The sequence below is a fragment of the Psammomys obesus genome, unplaced genomic scaffold (assembly GCF_907164565.1).
Source record: "Psammomys obesus unplaced genomic scaffold, mPsaObe1.curated_primary_1811, whole genome shotgun sequence".
Taxonomy (NCBI): Eukaryota; Metazoa; Chordata; class Mammalia; order Rodentia; family Muridae; genus Psammomys; species Psammomys obesus.
In genome coordinates, this window is record NW_026585742.1 from 3,478,473 (window position 1) to 3,495,001 (window position 16,529).

A 16,529-nucleotide genomic window follows, 5' to 3' on the forward strand; every position below is an offset into this window, starting at 1 on the left:
TGTGTGTGTGTGTGTGTGTGTGTGTGTGTGTGTGTGTGTGTGTGTGTCAATATGGATGGGCGTGTGCAGGCTGAGGGGCATGTACAGAGGTTAGAGGGCAACCTCAGCTATCTGTCCCCACCTTGTGCTTTGAGACAGGGTCTCTTGGTTGTTTTCCTGTGCCTGAACCAGGCTTGCTGCATGCCAGCATCCAGAGATCTCTACTCTCTACCTCTCACCCCCTCCATGAGTCAAGAGGTGAGCCCTGCTTGACTCTCGTCCTGGGCCTCCAAACCCAGGTCCTCACACCTGATGGCAAGTGCTTAACTCACTGACCCTCCTTCCCAGCCTCCAACTTTTTAATTTGTAATTTTTGTTCATTTATTTGGATTTTGTCTTTCTCCTTGATATGCTCTTGTGGTGCTTATTTCTCCCTTCTACGTTTGGGTTTACTGTGTTGCTCTCCTCCTCTCCTCTCCTCCTCTCCTCTCCTCTCCTCTCCTCCCCTCCCCTCCCCTCCCCTCCCTTCTCCTCTCCTCTCCTCTCTCCTCTCTTCCTCCTCCTCTCCTCTCCTCCTCTCCTCTCCTCTCCTCTCCTCTCCCCTCCCTCCCCTCCCCTTCTCTCCTCCTCCTCTCTTCCTCCTCCTCTCCTCCTCCTCTCCTCCTCCCCTCCTCCTCTCCTCCTCCTCCTCTCCTCCTCCTCTCCTCCTCCTCTCCTCCTCCTCTCCTCCTTCTCCTCTCCTCCTCCTCTCCTCCCCTCCCCTCCCTTCCCTTCCCCTCCCCTCCTCTCCTCTCTCTTCTCTCTCTCTCTCTCCCTGTTTTTAATAATTAGAGATCTGAAGTGATTTTACTTTTATTTTCTTCACTTTGAGCCAACCATGAAAACTCACACTACTCACACTGATTTCTTAGGTTGGGGCAGAAGAACAAGTGGCCTGGTAGGCCTGAAAAAGTCGGCATCACTGGGGAAGCTTGCGGAGCACGGACCTCCCAGGTGGCAGGTAGGTGACCTTCGGAGAGCCAGAGAGCTGGTTTGCAATGTCCTCAGCAGCTTCCAGCTTGCGCAGCTCAACCAGGCCATCACCTGCTGCGGCTAGTGAGTCGCCGATCAGCTCAGCTGCCTTGGCGTCACCCGCAGTGGAGATGATGGCTGCCGCCTTCTGCTGCTCAGCCTTTTCCACCACGAATCTGGCCCTCTCCGCTTCCTGCTGAAGCACCTGTTTCGCTTCCACCGCTTCTGTGAACTCCTTTCCGAAGGTCAGATGTGTCAGGGACACGTCATCCAGGAGGAGCCCAAAAGTCGTTGCTCTCTCTGTGAGGTCATTGCTCACCTGCCTGGAGACCAGCTCTCGCTGGGTAATCAATTCTCCGGCATCGAAATGAGCCACCACAGACTTGAGGACCTCTGTGGTGATGGATGGAAGCACCCGCTCCTCGTAGTCCTCGCCTATGCTGGTGTAGATGCGAGGAAGCTGGCTGGCCACCGGCCGGAAGAGGACACGCAGTGTGATGTTGACGTTCTGCAGATCTTTGCTCCCAGTGATGACCGGTACATTCCACGGTCGAGAGCGGCAGTCGAAGATAACTGGCTTCTGTACCCAAGGGATGAGAAAGTGAGTCCCTTCCCCCACCACGATGTCCAGTACTCCACGGAACCGGTCAAAGATGACAGCTCTGTGCCCAGCATCCACGTTATATAGGGCGGAGTTCACCACGCCTCCTGCAACGGCTACAGCCAGGCCCAACTTCCCGATGGATTCCAACGCTCTGGCAGCCATGATCCTTCTGTTGCAGCCACTCGGCCTGCTTTCAGCTTCCGGTGTTTTCTTATGTTGGCTTCACATACGTACAACACCGCTGATTACTGATGTAAGAATTTAAAGTTCTATCTTCCATCTAAATGCCCTTGCAGTTTGAGCCCACAAATTTTGACATGCTATAAGTTCCTTATTGTATAGCTTAAAACACTGTCCCCTGGTGACTTCTAACTGACACGTGAATCATTTAGTATGTTACTTGATTTATGAATGTTTGGAATTTGCCTTTGTATTGTATTAATTTTAAATGTCTAAAAACATGTTTTATAATAAATTAAAATTTTCTAAATCTGTAGACACTTCTTAACCTAACTTTCATAATGACATTTTTTTTTTTTGTCAGTTTAGAGTAAGTGCTGGAAAAGAGGCTTGTTCTTTAGTTTCTAGTATATCTTATAAATATCAGCCAAGTCAACTTAGAAGATGATGCTATTCAAATTTTCCAATTCTTTACCTATTTTAGGAGGGATCTAATTTTTCTATCAATTGTTATTAGATCTTAAAACCTGGTACTATAAGCATATAATTGTCTTTTTCCCTTTAATTCTGTTGATTTCTCCTCATGTATTTTGAAGCATAGAAGTAGGAAACAGCAGGATTCAGCTAGTAAATATTCAAATCTGGGTAAGGCCAGGCATGGAGTAATATTGAGATTATTAATTTTCATCTCTGTTAAATAATGACTGCATGGATAGCAATAACAACATCGTGCTGGTTTTCTCTCATGCTGTATGAATTTATTGCAATAAAAACAGTGTTATCAGGAGAATCGCCAGGCTCTTCCAGAACAAAATATCATTAGACAGAGTTTAAATGAGATCTTTTATAGGAAACAGTTAAAATATATAAACAAAAGCATTATCATTATAAAATCAGAGAGAGAATCCTCTTCCGACTACACCCATTCAGGGGCAAGTTGCTTTCTCCAAAGCCTTTGGTTCTAACAAAGCTGATGGGAGCTGTGTGGAGAACTACATACAGAGCCATCACTGTGTTCGTGAATGGGAACACTTGTGTTGTTTCCTTTTTGTAGGTGCTGGGGACTTCATCCAGGCATCACGTGGGACAGTCAACCACTAGGTAGATTGTGTGGGATGTAGCATGATGAAGGAGAATGAATTCTGTACCGCAGTGATCAGAATATATTAATAAACGAGAAGGAAGGTTATTTAACAAGATTTAGTGGGGGTGAGTTGTTTGTTTGTTTGTTTGTTTGTTCTTTGAGACAGGGTCTCCCTATGTAGCCCTGGCTGTCCTGGAACTTGCCATGTGAACCAGGCTGGCCTCAAATTCCCAGAGACCCACCTGCCTCTGCTTCCCAGGTGCTGAGATGAGATGCATGTGCCCAAATGCAGTAGTGTGGGTTTATTTGCCCAGTCCTCTGCCAAGAATGAATTTTTGTTTGTTTGTTTGTTGTTCAAGACAGGGTTTCTCTGTGTAGCTCTGACTAGACTCGCTTTGTAGACCAGGATGGCCTCCAACACAGAGATCCACCTGCCTCTGCCTCCCTGAGTGCTGGGATCAAAGGTGTGAACCACCACCACCCGGCTAAAATTATTAAGTATAGAGAGCTCTGCAGGTAAGAACTTCAGAAGGAAGTTGTCTCGCAGGCAGGGTAGAGAGTGGGAGACAAAGGGGACAAGGAACAGGTTTACATCTACTTTTTATTTTCTATACTTTTGTGTTCTATTATCTTCTATAGTCATATAGTCACATATTGTTAAATGATAACTATATTTTAAGTTTGAAAAGTAATAGTCCTAAAAGTGATGAATGTGCACTAAAACAAAAAGCAAATAAGCAAACAAAAAAACAGTTAAGATTGGAACAGGATAAAATCTTGAAGTATGGTAATAAGGAATCCTTATGAGTTCTCAAGGCGCTAAGCTCTGAAGTTACGTTCCCACCATCCACATCAGACAACTCACAGCAGCCTTGTGACTCCAGTTCCAGGAGAATCCAGTGCCCTTTTTTGGCCTTTGCAGGCACCTACACACACACACACACACACACACACACACACTAAACAAATTAAATAAATAAAGTCATAAGTCAAGTTTTTAAAAGAAGTAAGAGCAGGGCAATGGTGTGAAGGTAGATATCTGTGAGTTTGAGGCCAGCCTGGTCTACAAAGGGAATTTCAGCACAGCCAGGGCTGTTACACAGAGAGAAACCCTGTCTTGAAAACCAAAAATAAATAAATAATAATAACAAAGAAGCAGATTCTCAGAAGGCAGAAGAGAGGAATGACCTAAAGAGCGAAAACGTTCTGGGTGGTTTAGGACAAGTGTTAGCTTTCCTTGTCAGCTTTGCCTGTGCTTCATGCCTGCCTGAGGCTCTTCATCTCCACATGGCTGGTCTATTTTTGATTTGGGGTTTCTGTTGGTTCAAGAGCCAGGAAGTGTCTCCACATCCAAGGTCACAGAGGCGCACCTTCCAAGCAGGAAGTTCCCTCAGTTCCCGAGGCTGGTCGTGGAGAGAGGACCCAACGCTGTAAGACACGGGTGTAGGAGCTCAAGAAAGCAACCACACAGTCCAAAGCATTTTAGTAAAACAAAAAGTTTTGCTCCTGCGGAAGGCTGTGTAACCAAGCCATATCAAGCAAGAGCACCCAGTGAGAGGAGGGAGGAGGAGGTGGCAATGGGCTTGTATTCCTAACGCAAAGGGGGTCTTGTGCCTCATTGTGAGTGGCCAGAGCTTGGCCTCACATTCTTATCTGATTATCTGTTTTAAAGCAACACGGCTGATAAGCAGAATTCAATTTTCAGCACTGTGGGCAGCCTTGAGCATATATTTTGGTTTCAAGAAGTGCTGACTATGGAGGAATTTGAGTTTCTGCCAAGCAGCTTGCTTGCTTGCTTGCTTATTTATTTATTTATTTATTTATTTATTTATTTTATTTTTGAGAAAGGGTTTCTCTGTGTAGCCTTGGCTGTCCTGGACTCACTTTGTAGACCAGGATGGCCTTGAACTCACAGAGATCCACCCACCTCTGCAGGGACTAAAGGCATGCGCCACCGCCACCACCCCCCACCCCCGGCTCAGATTTACAATTTTCTTAATGAAATTCTGTGGGGATATCAAGATGGTCAGCGGTTAAAAGCACTTGCTATTTTTCCAGAGGACTCATGTTCAATTCCCAACACTCGCGTGGTGGCTCACAACCCTCTGTCACTCGAGTTCCAGGGAATTCAACACCTTTGTCTGTGCTCTGTGGACAATGGGTACGCAAGTGGCGCCCACGCACACATGTGAGCCCAACACCTATACACAGAAAATAAAAATACCCTGAAGATGGAGCCCTGTCTTATTTAACCCTTTGATAGAAAAGACAGCAAATTACTTTTAAATTTCCCACAGTCACTAAAACATTCCCAGTCCAATCTCTGTGCATTACCATCTTTTTACAAAAGCACAGAGAGCTCTAATGAAGTCGCAATGCTTTCTGGCTAGGGCTACCATCCTCTTTTCTCAGCCTGCTGCCTCCCTGTACCCATCCCTTCATTACTTTGGCTGTCCGCTTAGTGACTGGAGGTTTAGGAAGCCTTCTTTCTTGTCACTGTTTAGAGACAACGGATGATATTTTTTCAGTGGCAGAGGACACTGAAGGATAGAAGTTCAGTTTTCTTTTATTAAAAAGGAGTATTTTAGTCACTGTTCTATAGCTGTGAAGAGACACCAAGGCAACTCTCGCAAAAGAAAGTATTTATTGGGGGGTCTGCTTACAGTTCCAGGGGTTTAGTCCATTATCCTCATGGCAGGGAACATAGTGACACACGGGCAGACATGGTGCTGGAGAGTAGGTAAGAGCTACATCCTGATTCATAGGCCAAGAGAGACTCCAGGCACGGCGTGGGTTTTGAAACCTCAAAGCCTGAACCCCAGACACACCTCCTCCAACAAGTGACACACTTCCTCCACACGTCCTAATCCTTCTAATCCTTTCAAATAGTGTCACACCCTTGTAAGTAACCATTCAAATATGGGAACCATTCTTTTTCAAATCACAAAAGACATAGGGAAGACAGGTTGATCATGAAAATGTTTGCCACATAGGCACAGAGATAAATTTGGATGCCAAACTCTCATGTAAAAGCCAGGCATGATGATGCCACATGCCCGTCATCATAGTGCTCGGAAGGTGGAAACAGACAAATTCCTGGGGCTCACTAGCCAGTCAGTCTAGCCCACGTGGCTAGTTTCAAGTTCAGTGAGAAACCTTGCCACAGACAGACAGACAGACAGATACATAGATAGATAGAGGAGAGATAGAGAGATGAGAGATAAGGTAGAGATACCAGTAGATAGTAACGTTAGCTTGTAAAGGTGCCTGCCACACATTCCAGCTGACCTGAGTTCCATCCCTGAGACTCTCCCGGCAGAAAAAGAAACTGATTCTCACAAGTGGTCCTATGATTTCTACAACTCAATACTCACAAATTAAACAAACAAACAAACAAACAAATGACATACTATTTTCTTTTTAAAATTTTCATGAATAAGGTGGAGGGTAATTGGGAAGACATCCAACATTAATCTTTGGCCTCTACACACCCCCACATACATGTGGGTACACATAAGCATGTCCACACAAATAATCCATCTGTGAGCATGTATACATACACACACACACACACACACACACACACACACACACACACACACAAAGGAGCCACTGAGGGATAGGTTGATATTAAAACTAAAATTCCACTTTCCACTTATTTCTTTCGTCTGAGGAAAATCTCACAACTAACAGGAAAGCAGGTTCCCAGGGTTGTGTCTCTTTACTGACATCTCCTTACAGCTACTGTTTGCAGTGAGGCTCCCAAGAGTCAGCGGCTTCACCACACCTTCCCTAAGGAGACAATAATTCTCAACCCTAGATATAATCACCAAGGGCAGGAAAAAAAATCAGGACTATGCCCAAAACCAATTACATCAGATTCTCTGGAGGTACCATCCAAGCAACAATATTATTTAAAGCTCCCCGAGCAATCTTCATGAAGTGGAAAATAATTTCCCTAAAATAATGTGTGACCTTGTTGTTTAAATATCCCACTTTCAAAAAGATAAAATTTGGATTCTTATGCAAATGTAAAGTGCATGTGTCAAGCTGTTTCAACTCATCAATGAAGAAGCCAGGAATATGTCAAAACCAGTTCAAAGAGTATGTGAGGCACTAAATATTTATAGGCAATGTTAGTATGAGGTTGTTGTAATAGATACAAAACTAATTAATGGCATTTCCTGAAGCAAGTTAGAAATTCCATGCAATCTTTATCAACATTCTAAAGCTTGGTTGGTTGGTTGGTTGGTTGGTTGGTTGGTTGGTTGGTTGTTTTTGAAGAAATGTGGAAAAAATCTTAAAACTCTTCAGGGATTGGAAGGGACACCAAGTCACCCAAATAATCGTGGAAAAGCAGAAGTTGAAAGGCAACCAAAGAGCAGTGTGGGACTGCCATAGAGACGGACAGACGTATCAAGGGAAATAAGTTAAGAGTGCAGACAGAAAACTATTTCTCTACAGGCATTTAAAATGAAGAAATAACACTTTCCAACAGCTGGCACCAAGACAATTTCATGTGTAAACAATCAGAGTAAAGGCGGAGCCAGGAACGTTGGAACGTTGCTCCGTTGATAGAACACCTGCCTAGCAGTTGGGAGCTCTGACTTGAGTTGGAAGTACCGTACACAGCTAATCCCATCATTTGGGAGGTGGAGGAGATCAGATGGCCCAAATTCGTTTTCATCTACACTGCTAGTGGAAAGCCAGCTGAAGGTAATTATGATATCCTATCTCGGAAAAAAAGGAAGAGGTTCATCTCTTCATCTCAGGCTGAAGAGATGACTCAAGTGCTAAGACCTGAAATCAGTTTCCAGCCTCTGCACTGAGGAGCCAACAAATGCCTCTTATTCAGGTCAGGGGGACACACATAAGGTTGGCCATAAACCCCTCAAAAGGAAAATAAGTGTTCAGAAAGATTTGGAGAAATTGGAAGCCCCATTCATTTGCTGGTAGGAATGTTAAATGGCATAGATGCCATGAAGAAAGAGTTTGGTATTCCCTCAAAAAATTAAACAAAGGCTGGATGTGGGGGCCCACACCTTTAGTGACATCATGTGAGAGGCAGAGGCAGGTGGATCTCTGTGAATGTGAGGCCATCCTAGTCTACACAGAAGTTTAGGACAGACAGGGACACACAGAGAAATCCTGTCTCAAAAAAACAAACAAAATGAACACAGAATTGCTAAAATACTCAGGTGTACAGCAGAGGAGCTGAAAACTGGCATTCAGAAAAATAGCTGGCTGCCCACAGTACAATAGCAAAGGCAGAAACAATCCAAATGCCCATCAACAGAAGAATGACTAAGAAACTATGGAGTGCCACCCAGTCCATAACAGGAGTGCCGTGCCAACAGATCTACAATTAACAACGGCGAGTCTTGGAAACGTTGTCCTGAATGAAAGAAGCCAGGAACAAAAGGGTTGGTGTCATTTACTGACATGTCCAGAGCAAGCTAACCCATGAAGACAGAAATAGATTAGCCAGGGAGTGGGATATGAGACATTAGGATACGGGGTTACTTTGGGGTGGTGATGAAAGCATTTGCAACTGGAATGGAAACAGTGGGTGTGTAAGACTCCGAAAGTCTAACGTATCACTAAATTCTACACTTTGTGGTAGTTACTTGGAGATGGAGAAATTACTCAGTGGGTGAGAGTACTTTCTGTTCTTCCAGAAGACTGAGGTTTCCTTCCCAGAACCTACATCAGGCAGTTCATAACTGCCTGTAACTACAACTCCAGGGGACACACACCCTCTTCTGGTCTCCTTGCCACACATACATACACACATGCACAGACAGACACTCACACACGCTCACACACAGATACACATGAATAACAAAAGTAAAAAAAAATAGTTCTTTTCTAAACTGGACAGCATTGTGCATACCTATAATCACAGCACTCAGGAGGTAGAGACAGGAAAACCAAGGAGCCCAAGGCCAGTTTCTGCTTCTAATCAAATTAAAAGCTCTCTAATCTCAAATATATGAATGACTAAATGGATAGTAAGTTTATGCTATACAAATTTGACTCCTATCCTAAATGACAGGACTACAAACTATACTTAAGACTGGCCTGCTCTACTCCACAGAAACTAATCACACCTGCTTAAATTCTGTCAGAAAGAACTATTCATTCACCTAACTTCTGCCCCTGTGGGCTGTAATGACCCTGACAGCACAAAGTTCACCCTACCCTAAGCGGCTGGTGGTGGCCCACACCTGTAATGTAAGGGGACACTAGAAGGAGAGGAGGGAGGGCTGCAATCTAGATGTACAGGGAATAAATTAATAATGAGAAAATATTTTTAAAGTGTTCATTGCAAAGCTGGGGATGTAATTTGGTGAGTAGAGTGCCTGTATGGCATGACCAAAGCTGTGGATTGGACCCCCAGAACTGTCTGGACTAGGCACGGTGGTGTGAGCCTGTCTTTCCAGCACTGGGGAGGAGAAGCAGAAACTGAAAAGTTCAAGATCATCCAAAGCTTCAGTGTTCAGTATGAAGTGCGGACCCATCTGTAAACAAAACCTCCAGTCTTCAGCTTTCATCTTTTTAAAAAGATCCACAGAATATGTGAAACTGCCGCCTTTATTTCTAAGTTCCTGAAGGGGGGGGGGGTAATCCAGTTGTGAACGGGCAGGGAAACATCAAAGAGTGAGCGTCTTCGCAGACCTCCTCGGCTCAGTTGTGTTATTTTAACTAATTAGCCAACTACTGTTAAAAGACATTCATTTTGAAAACCTTATTTATTTTGCTCTGCCACATTGATTTGCTCAGTGCCACTCTTACGTGCATAGATTACTGGTTAATGAAGTCTAGAACGACTTACCCAGCATGCACTGCAGATCTAGACTGAAAATGCAATGTGCCCTACCAACTCCTAACTGAAATTAATCGTATTCAGTTTTTTCTCAGCTTGACTACTTTTTATAGCCTTCCTACCCCTCCCATTCAAAAACTCATTATTTTCATCTGCTAATTTACTTTTTTAATTACGTATGCAGCCACACTAGCACAACAGCACCCAATGGGTCCAGCAAACCTTGGACTATTTCACAGGAAATGAAAGATGTCAGAACAGTATTTTTTGAGGAGGGTTAAAAATAAGTTAAAAATAAGATTTACTTTGCGTGTGCCATTAAAGGTGATGAATCTCTCGGCTTCAGTTAAGAACATAATAGCATCAAATGTCATTTCTTCTGTGTGCCACTTGTGGCGTTACGAAGTCTAGAGTAGAATCTAAGATATTTTATTTATTTATTTTTATTTTTATTTTTTTGAAATGTCATATATTAGATGAACAATGCTTCTGCAAACCTGAGAAGAGAGCTACGAAACCAGGCTTGGTAATCTGTTGCTGAGCCCAGGCCAGTACCAATGTGGGCCGGCCAGAACCAGTTTGGGCTGTTCCAGGGAGTTCTCTTGGAGCCAGTGACCTTTCTGCTTATTTGGCATCTTATTCTGACTGGTTAAAAGTTTAAGGTGACCAATTTATCCCTTTCCTCCTAGGATTTCTGCAGTTCCAGAATCTCCTCCAGGATCTCAGAAAATGATGGCAGTTGGCCACTCTAACTACCCTTTCAGCAAAGCCCAGCATTATTCATTTAAAAGCACCCCAGTCCACACTTTGTAAACAACTATTCCCCATCATGTTTGTGAGACACCCCAGGAAAATTTTTTTAATATGCTCAACTTAAAACACATTGAAGACCAGAATGGAAAATGCGTGAATATTATGTCAGAAATGCCTCATGGCAGAAAAGCTCATTTGCATTGGCATTTACAATGGGGAAAATTTACATATTGCTTGTGAAATTAAAGACTTTTTTAAAAAGAGGCAGATCTGCCTATCAAATGTTAATCTGAGAAGAGCAAAGAATAGAATTTTTTTGCAGCTCAGGTCTGTTATTGTTTCTACATTTGAATTATATTCTCTGGAATACATAATAAATGTATATAAAATTCAAAAGGAAGGCAAAGTTTATGCACAGTGAAGCATCCTCCCACTCCGTCCCCAGCCACTCAACTGCCTGAACAATAATTCATTTCCAGGTTACCATATAGAGATAGTTTATGCGAATACAAACAAATAACTAAACTTTTTAGTAAGTAAAATGGTGATTACTGAAGGCAAAGTTGGAGAGCTACTAGGCCCTAGCCTGGGGCTAAGGTTGGAGAAGTGTACTCCATTGCTGACTCTGGGGTTGAAGGGCATGAGACAGCCAAATTGGCAGGGCAAGAAAATCCAGAGACACAGCGGGAAGAGCTTAGAAGCCACAGAGAACCCCTGCAGGTCCAGAGGGTCCAGGCAAAAAGCAGAGAGAAACAGGCGGAGCCAGAAAAACCTGCTTTCAAGAAAAGCACATCTTTTTCAAGTGCGGGAGAAGCCAGAAGATGATGGCACAGCTCTTTAATTCCAACCCTGGGGAAGCAGAAGCAGGTAGATCTCTGAATTCAAGGCCTGCCCTGGTCTACGCAGTGAGCTCCAGGACAACCAGAGGGCTATGTAGAGAAAGGCTGTCTTGAAAGAGGAGGGGTGGAATTGTGAACAAATAGAAGTGGACTCAGCTCAGATCAGGAGGCAGACGGTAGGTTCTGAGAGGCAGTCTGCTTGCTTCCAGGCCCAGGATAAAGGGAGCAGTGGGCAGAATAAAAGATGTCTCCGTTCAAGACCAAACTTGAGTTTCTGCCAAGGCTGATGTCCGTCTCCACTAAGGAACTACAGCAAGGCTCTGAAAAAGTTAAGCATTAGCAAGGGTGCCACCCACCCCCACCACACCCCACTAAACTTCCTGATGCAGCAGGAAGGTTTCCAGAAGTCTGGGAAGGGCCTCTTCCAAGCAGCCCCACCTCCAATCAGGGCTCTGTATTCTGGTTGGCTTTTGGAAGGCATTTTAGAAGGCATTTCTCACTCACCCAAACCCCTGGGAAAGCTTAACAATCCGTCATTACCCTTGGCTTTGCAAGCTAGGAGGCTGCTGGCAACTGTGAATAGGTTCCCTTTGCTGAGCCCGGGAACGGGGATTCCGGCTCTCAAGGGAATGACTTGTCCTGCTGCACAGTTGATTCCAAGAAAGAAAAGAAATTGCCCAGTCGTGCCCAGCAGGAGTCCTCTGACTTGGCTCTATATTAGAGTATCAACGATGCTTGAGAACTTTAAAAAAACAAAAACAAACAAGCCAGCCTAAATTTACTAGGTCAGAAAGCCGTAAAGTGTTTCTTTTAACTTCCCCAAACTCACAGAGGTTGATCACAGGGAAGTTCCGTCTCGGAGGAAATTGAGACAGAGTCTCCAAAGAATTTGCACTGAGGCTGTTGGAAGGTTTCTAGTGACAGTGTGAACTCCCTGACAAGTTGCTAGTCTCCATAACAGAGGAAACAGCCAAGAAGAGAGGTTGCCCGGGATGGGACTGTTGGTGCACCTTTAATGCAACAAATGTGTTCCACACAATAATGAACAACCCAAAATTTTATAGAGTGTTTTATGTGCATACTGAAACCCAGCGTTATAAAGCGTTCTTAGAGGCCTTTTCCAACCCATGCAAAATATGTACACAAAGCAAAAAGGAAAACCATGCCTGTCTGCTTTAATCTTTCTTTTGCCTTCATTTAAGTGAATTCTATTAGATCTTATAACATCTGATTGCTTCTCTTTTCCTCTTATTTACATATGATGAATGCTACTCCCTGTTAGGAGACAAACAGTCTCGTTCTTGTAATGGCAGAATGCATGTAGCATATGTCTAGGTTATGTCTAACTATTTCTCTTCTTGTGGACATTTACCTCTCCCCCCCCCCCCTTCCATATGTGCACACACCAATATCAATAGTCCAATAAACATTCTGGTAAACATATCCCTGTTAATATATCTTTAGTCACATAAGGAAATCTTCTCAGTTTTGTTCCCCTAAACACAACATGATGAATAGTAAGTTATAACGAAAAAAGTGGGTGAGAAAGTTCAGCCAGTAAAGCACTTGGTGATCTTAGGTTAGTCGTCGGCACCTGGAGGAAGATGAGCACTGACTTCACATGTTTTTCTCTAGCCTCATGGACACGGTGACATATATCCAGACGTGCACAAATACTTACACACACAGAGAGTAATGCGTAATATAATTTAATTTGAAAATTTATTTTGGCTCATGGTTTTGGTGCAAGGTTGAGGGGCCTTTTGTGATGATGGTCTTCTTCCTTAGCAGAGCTTCGATATGGCACAGGGAATCACATGGCAAGAGGCAAGGATCACATGTGTATATGTCCTTTCTCTTACTATTAAAAAGTCATGTTTCCGTCCTGGATACTTAATCTTGATGGCCTTATGCAACCCTAATCTAACCTTCCAAAGGCTCCGTTTCCAAATCCCACAGTCAAACTAAGTTTCCACCTTTTTAATACCCTACAATGAAGATCACATTTCAATGTGACTTTTGGAAAGGACAAACCATATTCAAACCACATCAGCAACTGATTGAGCATCTGCAGGATACAGTGCAGCATATTAGTAAGACCCTTTCCCAGAAGTAAAATTTCTGTCTGTGCTCATCAAATTCAATAGACAGTCCCAAAATATACACTCCTCCGCCAATACACCAACTTCCACTCCTAATGGTAGGTGTGATGGTCCTATGTGTATGCATGTATTCATGTGAGGGTGTGTGTGTGTGTGTGTGTGTGTGTGTGTGTATCTGCTGGAGACTGAAGCCAAGGCCCTCATGCATGCTGGGCAAATAGCAGCCACCACCAACCATTGCACATTGGTCATTCCAACTGCTCCAGAGAATGTCTCTCACACAGCCCAGTCTTATATAACTAGTGAGAGTTAAGTGAGACAAGAGGATAGCTAATGGGGTGATACAAATAGCGGTGAGATGACCTGGGGCCTAATAAAGGCAGACCTGCTAACTCGGTGGCCAGGACTGTCAACCTGGATAACTCAGGCATGCGTGTTCTAGACAAAATTGACAGGAGCCAGCGCACAGGCCTCAGGGGCACTTTAATTTTCCAGGTAAGCATAACGGCAACCCTGCATGAAGGTGGGTCTATGCCACAACCAATTACCTGCTGCCTCCTCCTGCCACAGTAGTCCCTAAACACTCCCGTCTTCACTCATTTGATGACCGTTTGCTGAAGGGAACATGGGCCTTCAGGGAACAAGGGAACACGCAGCAGTCTCGAGGCAGGAAAAAAACTTTTTGTTGGGGTCCCTGCAGGAAAAAAGAAGCCTGCCCCCAGTGGGGAGCACTAGACACTGAAGGTCAAGGACAAAATTTCATGGGAATGGTGTCCTAAAACAGCCATCACTCTCAGTTGTTCTGCACATTCCTCAGACCAGTCAAAGAGAGACAAAGTTCATATGTAAAGCAGCATATCAATTACGAGAAATTACCCCCACAGCTCTAAATAGTTCATCAGAGCATACATATGGCCCCACAGTACCCAAATCCAGGTACTCGTATGAGGACTCTGTGGACATTTCTCATCCAACTGGAGAAGGTGCCCCTCTTTAACATCCTACAGGCTGTCTATGGCCATCCCACCCTGGCTGGATCTTGCCTAATAACAGAATGCTTAACAGAATCATTGCTACTATAACAGGCCACTAACTGTAAAATGCAGCCTCACCTCAGAGGAGACCAGGAACCCAGGGATGGTTGTGAATGCTTAAAAGACAGAAGCAGGAGATTAATGCAAGTTCAAAGCCCGTCTGGGGGTCTGTTTAACAAGTTCCAACCCATCAAAGGCTCCAAATTAAGATCCTGTATCAAAAGAGGAGGAAAGGGGAGAGAATGGAAATACATCTCAATATTGACCAAGCTGGCAATAATAAAAACAATCAAAATTGTCATGTTTTCAACTTGTTGGACAGTGTTTTAGAGGATTTTTGCACCTTATATGCATTTTTTAGAACCCTGAAAGGGTGGCATTCAGCTTCCTTTCGCAGATAAGGACATGGAAGCCTGGAGCATCCACACCAGACACATGGAATCAGATGCTGGTGAGGGTGTGGAGCAAGGGGAACACTCATTCATTGCTGGTAAGAGTGCAAACGTGTACAGCCACTGTGGAAATCGGTGTGGCAGTTCCTCAGGAAGTTGGCAATAGATCTACCACAAGTTCCAGCTATCCTGCTCTTGACCACTTAAACAGAAGACTCTACACCCTACTCCAGAGACATTTGCGCATCCACGTTCATAACAGCTAGAAATGGGAAACAGCCTAGATGTCTATTGACAGATGAATAAGGAAATTGTGGTACATTTACACAATGCAATATTACTCAGCTGTTAAAAAAAAAATACATCATGAAATTTGTAGGTTAAATAGAGTTAGAAAAAAAAATCCTGAGTGAGGCAGCCCAAACTCAAAAAGGTAAATGTGGTAAGTATTCTCTTATATGTGCATGTTAGCTTTTGATAGGCATGCCATAAACACAGAGATTAGGTGTACAGTAAGGGACTTGAGGGGAGAGAAGCATTTCCTGAGGAAGGGGAATAGAATATGTAGTTATGGAGAGATGGCGCAGGGGTGAGATTGGAATGAGAATCAAATGGAGAAAAGAAGGGAAGGGGATAAGGGAGGAAATACAGGAGAGACAGCTAAAACTAAAAGCCATCTGAAGGGTCATACAGAAACTTACTCTAATAAAAGTGTCTGTGTGTGTGTTGTGTGTGTGTGTGTGTGTGTGTGTGTGTGTGTGTGTGTGTGTGTGTTAGAGACAGAGAGAGAGAGAGGGAGAACACATAAATGAAAGAAATCTAAATGGCATCACAAATGGAATCGCAAAACCCCAACCAGAGTTCTCTCACCACCAAATGAAACCTCCAGTGCCAACAATGGATTACATCTATTCAAGTTATTGGTCAAAGGGGCCCCATGGAAACTCCCAAACAACTCAGGCTATTTCCAAGTCTACTGGTTACTCTCAACAAACTTAGGGTAAGTCCCTAGTGCTGAAAACAACACTTACTATCTCATTGAACACAGAAGTCAAGCCTAACTAGAGCCTTTACCCCTACTGAATACTGTTCATGGTACTGAATGGTACTCTGCATGCTACCTGAAAAGAAAGAACACCAACCCAGCTAGAAACCCTTCAGTCTACCATGGTGATCTACCTACATAATACACTGCTGCAACAGTGTCACCGAAGTTGTGGGAATAATCAACTACTATCTAATTAGATTTAAGTCCCACTCCATGAGATAAATCCCACCCATGTCTGACACTGCTCAGGTAGCCAAGAACCCGAGACTAGATAGGTCATAGACCTAGGAGAAAACCAAATACTATTGTTCTGTTAAAGAAACATAGCAATAAAATGGCTCCTACTGACAGTCTGTTCTACTCATAGATCATGCTCAGCCATTATCAGGGAAGCTTCTACCCGTAGTAGATGGGAACAAATACCCACAGTTGGACAATGTACAATAAGTGAACATTAGAACTCCCAATCCTAAATAAGATGTCACCCTCAAATCCCTCCCCTCATAGCTCAGGAAGAGCCAGAGGGGGTGGAAGACATTGAGGAAACCCTGCCTTGCAGGACCGATGCACCTCTTAACTCATACAAATGGTGACCTCTTACACAGAGTCTGAATAGATTCAAGCCTGGTAGAGTCCCAGCATTGAGAGGGGATATAGACATGATCTTCCATCCCTAA

The 16,529-nt window shown here is 43.9% G+C and overlaps 1 protein-coding gene across 1 annotated transcript; it reads right to left on the reverse strand.

The window, feature by feature from the left end:
- Window positions 1-937: 937 nt before the first annotated feature.
- On the reverse strand, window positions 938-1,756 carry LOC129670604 (prohibitin 1-like). Its single transcript, XM_055599177.1, has one exon. It carries the CDS (start codon window positions 1,754-1,756, stop codon window positions 938-940), a length of 819 nt encoding a protein of 272 aa, XP_055455152.1.
- Between the last annotated feature and the right edge of the window lie 14,773 nt (window positions 1,757-16,529).

What these genes read in the sequence shown, in the direction of transcription:
- LOC129670604 (XM_055599177.1), bottom strand. Translation starts at nt 1,756, where the DNA reads ATGGCTGCCAGAGCGTTGGAATCCATCGGGAAGTTGGGCCTGGCTGTA.